At 37.5% G+C, this 15462-nt stretch overlaps 1 protein-coding gene across 2 annotated transcripts; it reads left to right on the forward strand.

Moving 5' to 3' along the window:
• Positions 1–9180: 9180 nt before the first annotated feature.
• LOC135676780 (ubiquitin-conjugating enzyme E2 36-like) lies at positions 9181–15069 on the forward strand. 2 transcript variants are annotated; one of them, XM_065188331.1, is made up of 8 exons: positions 9184–9400; positions 9585–9612; positions 9712–9798; positions 12548–12606; positions 13520–13561; positions 13630–13703; positions 14633–14730; positions 14880–15069. In XM_065188331.1, exons 1-8 carry the CDS (start codon positions 9185–9187, stop codon positions 14915–14917), a joined length of 642 nt encoding a protein of 213 aa, XP_065044403.1. In that variant the 5' UTR covers position 9184; the 3' UTR covers positions 14918–15069. The 2 variants fall into 2 exon arrangements, with proteins under 2 accessions (XP_065044411.1, XP_065044403.1); XM_065188339.1 differs by lacking the exon at positions 9585–9612 and having other exon boundaries at positions 9181–9400.
• The last annotated feature ends 393 nt before the right edge of the window (positions 15070–15462 follow it).

Genomic DNA, 15462 nt, shown 5'->3' on the forward strand with positions numbered 1-15462 from the left:
ATCTTGCATGGTGCCATGAAGGGAGCTTCTGGGCACATGCACCTTATCTCGGAGGAGCATTTGATGGAGGAACTAAGGCGACTCAATTTGCGGAGGCGAAGTTGGGTTCAGAAGGCCTTAGCACGGGGCAAGAGGATGCAGAGGCGGGTACTCTTGAAGAATATGCCATAGTGTTGCCATTCAAGTTGCCATGAAGGAAGCGGTGCTTCATCTAGGTGTGACCCAAGAGTGGGTGGATGAAGGTCGATTACCAAAGGAGCGAACAAAATCGAAGGTGGAAGAGACCCTGCGATGTATTGGCAGAGGCCACACATGGAGGGTTCACAATTCGAGTTTATTCCACAAGGATCAGAATGTAATGGAGATGTCACCAGGAGGCGACATGGTGCAGCGGATCGTGGTGGAACAATTCGTGGTAATGCGATACACACGACATAGTCCCGGGAGGGACTAGATCATATGGAGGTATGATCGGGAGCTATTGGAAGCTCCACTTCGGTGAACAACACGACGGCAAGAAGGGCTATGGATTCATGGAGTGAAGGCCATGGTACCGCAAAGGCGGGTCTTCCGGGCGTGCATCGAATTTTGCATCGGATGAAAACCTTGGTCATCAGCATATGGGGGCTGGGTTCCACCAAGGGACAAGTTCGAATGCAAGTACCAGTGAGTTCCATGGGATGGACTTGATCATGCAAAGGTATGATTGAAGCAGCTGGAGAGTTGGACTGCTCCAGAGCTCAAATTCGCTTAAGGGAGCCTGACAAGTCAGAGGACAAGGTCGAGTAAGCGAACGTTGCTACCAAGGAAGCTAAGGAGAACAGAATCGGTGCAAACCCTACAACGCGATGGCAGAGGCCATGTATGGGAGTTGTAGTCTGTCTTTCCATCGACCAAACAGACTGCTTGGAGAACACAGAGGTGTTGAAGCAGGGGGTCGAAAGGGGCGAGGAAGCGACCACGAGTCCAGAGGGACTTAGCTACCCAAAATCAAGCAATCAGTTAGAATGGAGGTGGACTCGGAGGAGTACCACAGAGGCATATCTACTGATTGTAAAGAAAAGGGATACAGATGCGAGGCGACGGATAGTAGCGCCATGGGCATGGCAGCGCCATGGTACCGCAGAGGCGGGACTTCCGTGAAACTCATTGATTCCTTGCTCTCATGGAGGGAGAGCGCTTGGTCGTGAAAGGGGCCGAGGAGGTGGAGCATGCAGAGGCAATCTCCAAGTACCGAGACAAGGCTGAAGGGCAGAGGCCGAGGAACTTCGTAAGACCGGTGTCAATGAGCTTCTCATCAAGATAGTCGAAAGTGAAGGACTTCGGGTCATGCAAGAGTGCATAACCAAGGAACGAAGCAGGTAGTACGCGGTGCTGTACCTATGCTACTCAACGGAGTATGCGGCAGGGTTGATGGAGAAGACGGTACAATCCCAGAGGCGACCAAACCTATGAGAGAACTACTCCAAGTTGGGGTGAAAACTTCCTGCATTCCAGAAGTTCGATGGCATTGAGAAGGTGAATCACAGTAGCTAACTCAACACAAGGAGTGCAAACACTTCCAAGTGCTTCAGAAGTGTGAGCAAAGAGCAAGCGAAGGCCAGTAACCAGCTCGATGCATGAAGTACAACCTCGAGGAGGCGGGCGAAGTCAAGTAACCTTTGCCTTCTCAACTCTTAAGAGAATGGGCGAAACCGAGTACCCCAATTCTCTTATCTATCTAGTAGAGGAGCTCTGCATATGTTCAAAGACCCTTCGAAGATAATGGAAGACAATAGTTGTCAAATCCTCACCAACGGTGATAAGTGCTACTAAGAGTAGATTGTCCGCTTCATTTCCCAACGAAATGCCAATCGAAAGCGGAAGTGATGCGAACCTACTTGGATGTGACAACTAAATGAGAGAAGAGTCAATGAGCAAATTTTGTGGAGGAAGGACCCAAAACTTCAGAAGTTTGCGAGACGATGCTCGTTAAAGCTCCAACAAGCATCCACCCAGTTCAAGCAGCATGAGGAATTTGAGAGATTGGCGCAGTAAGGATGGTCTTTTCCTTCACCTAGGGGATCTGCAGGAATCAACAAAGATCAACACAACTCAGCCAACCCCACACCAGAGTCAGAGTCATTGGTGAGTTGAAGCAGCATGGCGGATCAAAGGTTCGACTACTCAAAAACAGTAGCAGAGAGCAGCAAGGAGCCAAGAGGCGCATTGTAGCTGGAGCAGAAGATTGAAGACTCGGCAAAGGCGAGGAGTTGCAGTGTCGACAAAGGCTTCAACGAGGATGTCGAAGGGATAAGTGGGGGAGAATGTCAAAGACAAACTTCTAAACAAGATGTTTGATGTAATGCTCATGTATGTCCGTGTCTTTTGGCATGTTCATGCCTTGTACAGAATGTAGAGGGGCGGCCGAAGGCTTAATAGTCCCATTTTAGTTGGGTTGGTGGCCTCTTTAGGCTTGTAAATAAAGGTTGTGTCATGTGAACACGTACGAGAGATTTTCGATATGTAATGGACCATTTTACCCTTTGTTGTGCCACTGTTCAGAGCTTGTAAAGTCTGTTTATAATTTGTATTGTCTATGAAGTGTTTTTCGGAGATGTTTACTTGTGGATCCCGATTAAGGCGTTCTCTCTAACCCGTTCTCTCTTTTGGTGGGTGCTAAGGGACAATGGGAGGCTTCAAGGAGGCTGACCTTTGCGGACGGACACACAAGGGTGCCGCACGACTTAGGCAAAACCAGCTAAGTCCGTGACAGTTCATCGGAAGTTCTACCGGAACTGATTGAGAAGTCTAGGAGCTTGCCAAAGAAGCTCGTCGAAACTCGCCAAGAAGATCATCATAAAGTCCAGGAGCTTGCCAAGAGTCCGTTGGAACATTGCCGAGAGATCGTCGGAAGTTCGTCGGAAGGTCGCCGGAAGAACAATTGACGTACCGGAATAAGAATACTTTGTTAAATATCTTAATTATTGTAATTAGAACTTAAATATAGTTAGGATTGAGAGATAATCTCACTAACTTAATTAGGGGTCAACTGGTTCTTTAAAAGGGCTGAATTGGGCTGGTTGAAACAGCTCATTCAGCACCTGAAGTCATGGCCGGCGGTGGCATCACCTGGTGACCCAATCTCCCAAGTGGTCTGGGCGATAATACCGTCTGCAGTTAATGGTACCAACGATAGTACCACCGCCCCTATCAGGCGGTGGTACCGCTAGAGCTCGGTCTCCAAGCTTTATCAAGCGGTAGTACCGCCCAGTAATAGCGGTGGTATCACCAATACCTCGAAATCTAGGGATGTGACATTTTTTTACTATAATTTTGAACCCATTGGGGCCTATAAATACCCCACCCTTTTCTGCATGAAAGGGCACAAAAGTGAAAACATAATCTTGAATTCTTGGGGTGTTAAAAGTGTTGTAAAAGTACAAGAGTCCTCCTCCTCCCTTTCTAAGAGTTGAGATCATTCAAGAGAGGTGTGAGGCTTATAAGGGTTATCTCCTAAATCTGTAAAAAAAAGAAAGTGATGTAAAGAGATGGTTGGTCTTCGCCTATTGAAGGAAAACCATTAGTGGATGCCAATGACCTCGACGGAGGAGGAATCAGAAGTGGATGTATGTCACACCGACCGAACCACTATAAATTCTAATATGTTCTTTCCTTACTGTAAACTTTCTTTACTGCATTCAACTTTGCTATTCTCTACTTATTCAAAGTGAAATAAATGATTTGAGTCCAAATTGATTTTTATCATAAGAAGTATTTCGAATTGACGTAATTTTTCCGTTGCACTAATTCACCCACCACCACCCCCCCCCCCTCTTAGTGCCACTCTTGATCCTAACAGCATGTGCCCTGGAGCTGACGAGTTGGATATACCGAATGTCACTCACTAGCTCCAAGGCGTATTCCACCATGGCACTGCCCACCATCGCAAATGACACTCACTCTTATCCTGATGAGTACCACTATATCTTGAAAGACACCTCTCCCACGAAGAGGCAAAGGTAGGAGAGGCCAGAGGTAAGGAAGAGCTAGACCACCACATTGTAGTCGCGACGAGTGGAGACGTAGGAGAAAATGAAGTGGGAGACAGTAGGGACGAAGATGCCCAAGAGAGGGAAAAGGGATCAAGAGACTACTAAGTGCTTAGTGTCGGACTGGTTGACACACATCCACTTGAGACAGGACCGGAAACTCCAGAGCTTATCGTCAGTGTGGGAAAGGATGCATGCATATGACGCCTTGCTAAGTAGTAGCAATAGCAGCTCAATGGTGATGTTGGTGGTCACTTCCACGATAACGCCTCCTTCCGCCATTGATAATGGTCTTAATTTTTTATTAATAAAATTATACATATCATTATATTAATAATTTATTATAAATCAATATATTATGTAAATAGACTCTGTTAACTCAGAGTTGATAGGAGAAACTTATATGCTATGTTTTAAAAAATATAAGGATCATTTTAGATACGAATAAACTATAAAGGGCTTAAGAGGTTCACTAAAACCAATAAAACTTAACCATATAAAATATTATAAATCTATTCAAAAATATTATAACTAAAACAAATAGACTCAAAAAGGTATGAAATTTGACTCATATAAAAAAAATAGATTTCAAATACATATCTTTATTAGTTTAGAAATAAAAATAAATAAATAAATATAAAAACTTCCACATCGATTACAGTATTTTTGAACGGATCTATAGTATTTAAGAGTGTTATAATAAATGAATTGGATCAATTCATTGTATGATCAGTCTAAAATCATTGACCCGATTTACTCTATGATCACTTGACGAGGAGTTACTCTTAAGTAATGTAGTCACCACTAGCTAAATATGAAAACTGGGATCACTGTTGTTTATATCCTTCAAAATAATTCAAATCATTCTTGTTTATATATTCTCGTAGAGTTTACATAATTTCTTGCATATTCTTTTTAGGTATAAAAATATTGGAGTTTTCTCATGATTGTATCATTGTGTATCTCTTGATTTTTCAAGAAACAAAATTCAGTTGCACTATCTACAACTAAGTATATAGCAGTAGGTGTATATTATGCATAAGTTATATGGATGAAAAATATTTTAGAAGATTATAAAATTTACTTGAAAAATATTTCTATAAAATGTGATAATGCTAGTGCAATATGTTTAATAAAAAATCTCATTCAACACTCTAGAACTAAGCATATTAATATTAAATATTATTTTATTAGAGATCATGTTAATAACCATAATATATCTTTAGAATTTATTGATACAAAATATCAATTAGCTGATATTTTTATAAATTAGGCATGTTAAATCTTCTTAATGCATGAATTACTATTGTACATTTTTCATATTTCTCATTTTTCGTAGTCTTCCTTTTAAATCATTCATTCTTCTTACTATTTACAAAAGAAGAGATTTAATTCATGAATCCTTCTCTTTTCTATTTGTAAAAGTAGTGCTTTGATTCATGGAATTTTAAATTCATGACTTAATCTCTCTTTTATTCATATGATGATTGTAATATTTGCACCATTGAATGTTTGAACCATGTGATGTTTGTTCATCTAAAAGAAGCAAGACTACTTGCTTGCTAGCATCATAAAAGAGAAGCAAAAATGCTAGAAAAAGAGAATGTCTAGCATGCACAAGAGGCTAGCTTACACAATTCATAAAACAAATTGTACTGGCTTGAATGTTTAAATATAGGATAAAGTGAATGTTGAGTGATTGTTGTAATAAGGTGAAAATAGTGCACCAACGGTGTTATTGTTGGACTGACGGTAGCACCACTAGAAAGCACTACTTATAGGCGGTAGCACCGTCTAGTTGACAATACCACCGTCCAGTTTACGGTACCACCGCCCGTAACCCTCCACTATAAAAACCATAGTTAGTGCCAATGTTAGAACCACCCCCAACCTTCTCTACACCCCTCTAAACTGCTCTTCACCCCTCATTCCTCTTGCTTTATCTCTAGAAACTCAAGAAAACCTCTCTTTTACAAAGCTTAGGATCAATCTCAACTGTGATCACAAGAAGATTAACTACAAGAGTAACCCTTAAACTTTTCTCTCGTTCTCAATTTATTGTTTGATCTTACCTTTTATTATTGGTAATATATATAGTTCTCATGATACCTAGAAGATCTTAAAGAGATAAAGGAAAGAGGAGATTAGATGAAACCTTTGAGTCCACATTGTTTGACTCATATGATCATGCCAACTTTTGAGTCAAAAATATGCATAGGGGAAAATATGTAGATCTAGAAGAGTTGAGTGGTTTGGAAATAATTGAATAGTTTGCTAACATAGATGTTTTTTAAATTCTTTAAATTAATGAATCTATCTATCCTAGACTTGTTCGATTATTTTACAATAACTTGCATATACATAAGCATGATAATTTATCCACATCTTTTGAGGCATCATATACCTATTACAGATAGCACAATTTGTAATCTTATAGGAATTCCTGAAAAAAGAAAATGTTGTTACTTTATAGGACAATGGGACACTGAATCGGTTAGGGTTACATATTCTGAGGCATCAACCACTATCTTTGAAAATCCTAATATGTCTATTGTTTTGAAAAGTTGTGAGCATATGCTACCATTTATCATATCATGACTATTATTCTATTTCCCAAACAATACCATCATGATGAAGTTAATCAAATGGAATTATGTACAATGTATTAGATTATGAAATGTCATGCTAACTGCTTTGGATATTTGATATATCAAAACATGATTGAGTTGTTAATGAAAGACATGATGCTAGCTTAATTACTCAACTAAAACATACATATGATATAGTCATTTCACAAGATGAAGAAACTATGGAACTGGACATATTCAACATTATTAATAGAAACATATTAAGAAGATTAAGATGCATAGTAATGAACCATGTTTGGCCCAAATTACTTAGGAGAACTGATCCTTGCCCACCTGAGCCAAAACCAGAAATACCTGTATATAGGAGAAGTCAATCTCCTCCTACTAGTCCTTTGAGGCAACACCTCCGACAGCTCCAACACCCTCCTCATCTGTTGATTTCATAGCAACTCAATTGGATCGAATTAAATTTTGTCAGGATCAAATTTTAACTGACAACAGTACATTCATGCTTAGTTTCATACTCTATTTAGGCATTTTGGATTACCACCACTTGAGTAGCTTATATATTTCTCTTTTCTTACTGATGACAAAGGGGGAGAAGTCAATAGCTTTCTTGATGTGTTCCTTACACACTTTGGTATTATAATATACTTTGTAATGTTTTGGCACTCTTTTTTTTTTTTACTCTTTTTTTTTTTGCATATTATGAGGCACTTTATGATGATATTATGTTGATGCAAATGAAGTATGAAATGATGATATTATGAGGCACTTTATGAGGCACTTTTTTTTTTTTTTGCATATTACGAGGCACTCTTTTTTTTTTTTGCATATTATGATATTATGTATGTTATGCCCAAAGTGATGTTGATTTATTTTTGGTATCATGCATGATGAATTGTAATGTTTTGAAATTGTGCATGTTATATTTTAATAATTTGAAATAATAATAATACATAATATATGAAATTTTGATATGATATATTGTATTTGATCACTATAATCGAAATTATTTCACTTGAATTCAAAGGTTATGATTCCTTTTGAATTCAAGTTTGCCTTATCTCAATATGACATATAGATAGGGCGAGTTAAGGTTAACTCCATCATCAATTGGTTATCATTATCAAAAGGGGGAGATTGTTGAATCTCAAATTTTGATAATGAAATCAATTGATAAATTAATGATCTAATACATGTATTGAGATAAGTGATATAGGACTAACTACCATCGTTAAAAAGGTAAAACAATTAAAGAAGAATCAAATGTTGTGCCGGAGTCAATGATCGAGCATCGGGCCGGATGAATCAGGAAATACGCTGAAGGTTCGGACGATGCATCAGAAGCTCACCAAGAGTTCGTCAAAAGATCGTCAGGAGTGTGCCGAAAATTTCGTCGGGAGTTTAGATGAATAATTAACGTACCAGACAACTAGGATTACTTGTATTGTAATTGTTTAACCTTAACTATCGTAGTTAGAACTTTAGTTTGAGTTAGTTTTGGAAAAAATCCTACTAACTCGAGTAGGGGCCAATTGAGCCCAAAATGAGGTTGAATTGGGCCGGTTAGATGGCCCATTCAGCCACTTAGAGCCACGTCAAGCGGTGGCACTACTTAGACTGGGCGGTGGAAACGCTTGAGGCTCGGCCTCCCAAGTGGTTTAGGCAGTCGTACCGTTAGAGCCCAGTCTCCGATGCTCTGTTAAGCGATCCTACCACCCAGATTGGACGGTGGTACCGCTACTGTTAGTCTGTAGACAGTGGTACCGCTAGTACCCAAAAAATCGATGATGAGATACTTTTTTACTCTATTTTTGAAAACATTGGGGCCTATAAATATCTCATTTTTTTCTACATGAAAGAGCACAAAAGTATGGACAAAAGTCTTGAGATTTTGGATTGTAATAGTATTGAAAAAGTACTAAGTGTCCTCCTTCTTTAGCTTTGTGATTATTTTAAGAGAGGTGTTAGGCTTGTAAAAGTTATCTTCTAAACCTATGAAAAGGAGAAAGAGTTGTAAGAGGATAGTTGGTCTTCGCTCATTGAAGGAGAAGGAATCTGGTTACCAAGTGGATATTGGTGATCTCAACGGAGAAAGAATCAAGAGTGGATGTAGGTTACGACGATCGAACCACTATAAATCTGGTTTGTACTTTCTTTCTACATTTCATTGCTATTATATTCTGAGTTAATTGTTTAGTTTACTTACTCTAAGTCAATCATACTTTCACTATCATTTTCATGAAACGAAAATTTTTTAAAATCAATGTTTTTATCGAAAGCACCAATTCACCCCCTTTCTTATCGATTTTGGTCCAAACAAAATATTCTTCCAAATAAGTTTGAGCCAACAATCACTATTAATGAAGATTAACTTTATATTTTTAATATTTTATTATCATAAAAATGTTTTACGTCACAAATAATCAAATAATAATCTGATAAATTTTAATTATAAGCACGTGTATACAAATAATATATGTACGCGAGATTAGGGGCTTTCTCTTCTTGTGGGTATGCAAATGCGGGTACATGAGGAAAATAAAAAGCCAAGGAACCAATATGCCACTCGTACGGGTTGCGTCCTCCAAAAGCGGTCGCTCTTTTGGAAGAACAAAAAGCCCTCTCCAGACAGTTTTAGGTGCCTTCCTCTCGACTCCATCTCCTCCTCCATTCGTCGCCCCCGGTAGTTCTTCGTCTCCTCTTCCCTCTCCGCCTTCGTTCGATCGAGAATCGGCTGGGATGGCCAACAGCAATCTCCCTCGTAGGATCATCAAGGTAACCAATTCTTCCCTCTCAATCTTCTCTGATCTCTACCTGCTCTCCCATCCCTTATTTAGATCTCGAGGAGAGCGGGACTCTTTTGGTGGATCTATTACCAGATCTTTAGGGTTTCGATGCTTATGATCCCTCGAAATGTTCTTTTGCTGATCCTGGCTTGCTGATTCCGTCGTTCCAACAGGAGACGCAGCGGCTTCTTAGCGAACCAGGTCCGATCTGACCTTATGCTGGTCTCTGCTGATGATAGATTAGGGTGATGCCTTCTAGCGTGTAGGGTTTTGGTTTACGTATGTCATCGTGTGTTGCAGCTCCGGGGATAAGCGCGTCTCCCTCCGAAGACAACATGCGCTACTTCAACGTAATGATTCTTGGGCCGTCCCAATCTCCATATGAAGGTGAGGTTCGTGACTCTGTGATGATTAATAGTTCTTGCTACCAAACTCGTCTATAGCATATGCTTGGAGCTGCAAATAGGCTTCTTCTATTATGAATAGTTGGAACTTGGTTCGTAACAGTATGACCGACCATTTATGCATCATTTGGTGCTATGGAGTTCACAAACATTTTTCAAGACGATTAAGATTTACATTTGTCTTAGCTCTTTGTGGTTTGATTTGTAATTGCTTTTATCAGCCTAGTTCAGGTATTGTTCCCTGGATACAAGAATCATCACCTCTGAGGCTAGTTTTTTCTGTAGTCTCCTTCCCTTAGTTGCATGGAAGCCATGACCTGTGCATAAGGTTTCTTCCAGTGTGGGGTTCGGGGAGGGCCAACATATGGAGGCTTAGTTTTTGACTGATTGTGTATCCATATTTCTACTTTTCAGTTGACTTTCTTATTTTTGCCATTTGAACTTGCTGAGTGACTAGCCACAACAACAACAAACCGTAAGATCTGAATTATTGGGATCAACCACATAAATATCTTCTGGCCAACGAGCATTGTGGAGTGCAATTATACAACTCAAAGAAAGAATGGTTAAATATTATTGTTTCTAATGAAGTTCTTCTACGTGTTCCTGTACATTTTTTAGCAGTGGCGGTCATCATCGACTCACCTTGTATTACAAGTCAAATCGGTGCATTTATAGATCTCTCTTCATTATGTCCATACCACTTTAAGTTTTTTTTTCTCATTTAACTACCCTAACTGTACAAATGTGACTTTCTTTTTCTTCCCTAATGATTTTACATATTCATATCAACATTATCATTTTAATAAAATTAACTATTGTATATGTTTCATAATTTCCTACATTTTGATCTATAAATCATAATTGAAAATGCAATTGTTCAATAAAATTTTGGACCAAGGGGTACATATTGATGACGTACATTATTGAGCCCCTTCTCTAGTGCTGTCTAATTTCAATCTTATAAATTCGTCTTCATCAATCTCACTTATTGCTGAAGACTAGATTGAATTTATTTGAGTTTTTTAGTTTTGGAATTTTCTTGTCCATTGTATGATTAAAGTTGCACTTCGTCTATTCAGTCTTATCCCACTTAGTTAAGAAATGTCATCTCCATAGATAAATTTTACAATTAGTCTCTCAGGATCCCATCATTCAAACTAATATCACAATATCATTAACAAACAATATGCACCATGAAAGTTTATTATATAACTGTCTGGTGAGCTTGTTTATTATTAATGTGAAAGGGCAAGAACTTGAATCTGATCCTTTATGTACACTAGTAAGAAACTCCTTAATGGGTTCATGGGGAACTAGCAAGAGGCTCCTGATGGTCTTGATGCTAGTGAGCACTCCGCCATAGATATCTTTTAATAGGATGACATAAAACCTAAAAATTAATGTCTGGCTTTGTTGAAACATTGGTGATTATAAAGATATGGATTACCTCTATTATGTTCCATTTGTGTTTTGAGGCAAAGCATACTGAATCTTTTTCATTTACATAGTAATTTAGCTGGATAGGTTCATACTGGTCATCTAATTGTGATTTTAATGAGTGGACTAATATAGTTAACCAGTTTTAGCACATCAAAATGCCAATAAATTATGATTTACCATACCTGCTGAATCTAAATATACTAGAATGAAATAGAAATCATAGTTAGAACCAAAACTGCTTGACTAATTGAGCAAAAAACATGCATATTCTTGACCTATGTGGGTTCCCCAAATCTTATGGAAACCCTGTTCCCTTGTGTTGAAGCAATGCCAGTATCCGAAAAACACAATCATATAAGGATTAGAATTATCTAGTTGTTATCTTGATTTTTGAAAGAAGATCTCAAGCACTACTTATGATGGAGATGTCAATCTTTAAAGTTTCATGAAAATCTGAAGTCAATTTGAGCCATAGGTAACTAAAATCAATGTAAGAAATGTGTTGTGATAAAACATGTAGCTCTAAATTTACCTTCAGGCATGATCAAATTATCTAATTGCAGTTCATATCTTTCATGTTTCCAGTCCAAATTTGTATCTGGTTATGTAGTTCTTGAGCGGACGATAGAATTCACTAGAAAAATTATTGTCACTTAAACAATATTTCTGACAAGGAATCTTGCAGAACTAGCTAAACAGAGAAGAGGAATCCATTGAAGTTCATGATCGTTTGACCATCCAATAAGAACTAAATGCAAATTTTTGATTCCTGCTTTTACCTGCAAGAGATGAAGCCCAAACAGAAGAATCATGATCATCTTAATTTTACTGAGCCTTATCTAGAATGTTCCTGCATTTGGTAAGCTGTATCTGTTTGTTGGTATATCGAAGTATTTGATGCATATAATTCAGCGTCTTCTCTAAGTTCTGTATCTCTTGGATTTTAGTTTCAGGTTCTATAAATGATTTTTATCATATGTTTTATTTATTGTCTTTAGTAGCACCTTTAAAGTAATCTTTATAGTATGTGTCTTTATTTGAAACTTGGATTGAATTATAACAAAAGGTTGGTCTCTGAAGTATAATAGAATATTAGTTATGTCTCAAGATCTGTTGCAGGAGATTATTGTATGTATGATAATTCATTTTATTTTAAGGATGGTCTATGTTTTAGAAAGATATTTGTCGAAACAGTGTAAACAGTCAAAAGCTTCTGGAATGTTGTGGTCTTTCAAAATATACTTGAAGTATCCTTATCTGTTTCCCTCTTGTTGGACCTCTTATATTAGGAGGAGTATTCAAGCTTGAGCTGTTTCTACCTGAAGAATATCCAATGGCTGCTCCAAAGGTATGATGACTCCTAGTCATATGTTTTGTTTGCATCTACAGTAAGATGTTTTTAAGCAGACTGAAACAGCTGGCATTAGGTCATCACAGTGCAATAACAAGATTTCCTTTTTTCCTTTAAACTTTTTATACATTGATAGTTATCTTCTCACATCATATCTGATCAGTTGGGAATTAATAATCATCTTTAAGATGAAATGCAGGTCAATTGTCTTCTCCTTAGGTTAATCCTCAAAAATTGAAAACATTACTAGGGATCTTCCAAGTTCTGCACATGTCATGTCTGTGATATCTTGTTGTCATAACACCTTGCAGGAGAAGGCTTAGGTTCCGAGTCTCAACTCTGTATTTTGATGTACTGATCTTAACTTCACTATATGTAATTCACCAGTCATGCTTTTTCTATTTTGACATACATAGCTTTTGGTAACCTCAGCATGCTTGTCATGCTTCTTCTTATTCATTGAGCTTTTATAACCTAATGATATTCAATTTATTATATCATCTGGGCCATAATTTATACTTGATGTCTCTGTACTGTTTTAGTTGTGATATTTTAAATCAAAGCCTACACATCATTCTCACAAGATGTTCGATTTTTTGTTTACTCTTGCTTGTACTGTGGAGATATAGGGCACTGATGTATAGTATTTCTTTTTTGGAGCTTGCACTTCTTTTTCTTTTTCTTTTTTTAATTTCTTTGTGGCTCTTCATCTTAAACTGCAAGCATATGTTACCTTTTGATATCTGAGCCTTCAGTTTCTCCCTCCCACTGCAAGTTAGAACAGGAATATCACTGATTGTATTTGTTTTTAATCTTCTGCTGCCCTTGGAGTTTGTCTTCTTTGAATCATGCCCAGTCTTACTGCATCTTGAGTTAGCTACCAATTCTGTTTTAATTGTCCCTGAAACAGGTCCGCTTTCTGACCAAAATCTATCATCCAAACATTGACAAGGTAAGCAAATTGTCTCTCGTTGTCTTTATGCAGGCAGTGTAATTTCATCAATAGTTTGATTTTTGCAGCTTGGAAGAATATGCCTAGACATTCTGAAAGACAAATGGAGTCCAGCTCTCCAAATTAGAACTGTGCTCCTCAGGTGACATGATCATTTTCTTGGCTATTCTGTTTGCATCGTGGAACAATGCACTCCTGTGCATGTGCTACTCAGTTCTACTCAGTTCAGGTTCTTGCATATGCATTCCTGTGAATAATGTGTTTGCTTTGATACTTCTAACTTGCTTTCTATCCGATGGTGTGCTCCTTTTTTTTTTGATCTTTTTGCATTCTTGCTGCTCAGATAATTTATTTTAAATAAAAAATATCTTATTAAAGGCAAATAATTTAAATGGTTACTTTAGCCATTGTTTTCTTATTAAAGGACTAACTTTGGTTCACAAATTGTCAATGGCGAGAATTGCCTTTGCTGTTAATGACCCTAAGAAATAACAAAGCATGTCATTTTCCTTATTGTTCAAACTATTTATTAGACATGTACCACTCATTTAAGCATGACAATACAGTTGCATGATAATTACTTGTATATATATGTATACATAATATGCCTCTTTTTTAATGTTCATTCTAAGGATCATTATGATAATTACTTTTACCTTCATCCATAGTCACAAATGCAGTTACTTGAAATTTGGGAAGTAGTAATAAAATTTGAAATGAGTACTGGATAATGAATACTAAAAAAGAATAGATATTTGGTACATTAACATACCGAAATAATAATTTTTCTCATGACAAACATCAGATATCAATATAGTCTAGTTAATTCAAGAATGAATACTATGTGAACATGCAAGTAAATCTCAGATCTATTTAGCTGGGGGGAAAAAAGCATGTTTGGTTATGTAAGTCTTTAACAGATTTGATGAATGTTACGACCATGCTTTCATTGACTGAACTTTTATGAGCTCATTCTAAATCAGCTGTTGGATAATAGCTTCTTGAGTTTGTAAGAGTTTCATTTCTTGAGCCTGACATTTGATCTTTGATCCTTCACATACTCTTCTATAGTATTCAAGCTCTTCTCAGTGCCCCAAACCCAGACGATCCACTATCGGACAACATTGCAAGGCACTGGAAGACAAATGAAGCAGAAGCTGTGGAAACAGGTAATAGGCCCAGTCATGCTTGTTTCAGCTCTGCCTTTGCTTTCTGCACGAATCAACAACTTTTGAAGATGGTACCAATTTTTTCTTGAGTTCATGATCGTTTTGTTGAAATTTCTTATTATATTTCTTTCAATTTCAATTTCCTGCAGCCAAAGAATGGACCCGTCTATATGCAACTGGGGCATGAAAGCGAAGGTGGCGTTCTGCATGTAATAACATCTTTACTACCGAACTTCAATTGTTCCAAGCTTTAATTAGTTCAAGCTCCTGCTGTTATACTATATGGTGTACATTGGTTGAAACCCCCTCTTTTTTATACAATCTCATCCCTCTGAGCAAGTTTCATTGTCTGCAAGAGAATAAAGAAAAAAATTATGTAGCAAACATGGTTGGAGTGAATTTTCTTCTATGTCACAACACTTCTCCAATGAAAAAGCTTAGGAACATTTTTGGAGGACAAAATAATCCTTTTATCAGTCTTTAGGGCCTATTGGTATTTAGATTAATTGTTCTGTATGTTATTTAAATTCATTAATTTTGTATTTATTATACAGGTTTTGGATGCATAAATAAAAAAAAAATCATTAGTTTAACCGTAGGTTGACTTGCACCTTTTGCGATATTGACTTTGATTTCTGGTCCCTCCAAACATTGGATATATTCATCCATAGGGAGCATGATCTTATGGCATTACCGGAAACACGCTATAATCTTTTTATGTTATTTTGTTCT

Source organism: Musa acuminata, chromosome BXJ1-1 (genome assembly GCF_036884655.1).
Source record: "Musa acuminata AAA Group cultivar baxijiao chromosome BXJ1-1, Cavendish_Baxijiao_AAA, whole genome shotgun sequence".
NCBI classification, from domain to species: Eukaryota; Viridiplantae; Streptophyta; class Magnoliopsida; order Zingiberales; family Musaceae; genus Musa; species Musa acuminata.

Bases quoted from the DNA above. Each gene is read 5' to 3' on its own strand.
- LOC135676780 (XM_065188331.1), top strand. From the start codon at position 9,185: ATGCCACTCGTACGGGTTGCGTCCTCCAAAAGCGGTCGCTCTTTTGGA. The intron at 12,607-13,519 runs GTATGATGACTC...TCCCTGAAACAG, and splicing joins ATCCAATGGCTGCTCCAAAG to GTCCGCTTTCTGACCAAAAT. The intron at 13,562-13,629 runs GTAAGCAAATTG...TGATTTTTGCAG, and splicing joins ATCATCCAAACATTGACAAG to CTTGGAAGAATATGCCTAGA.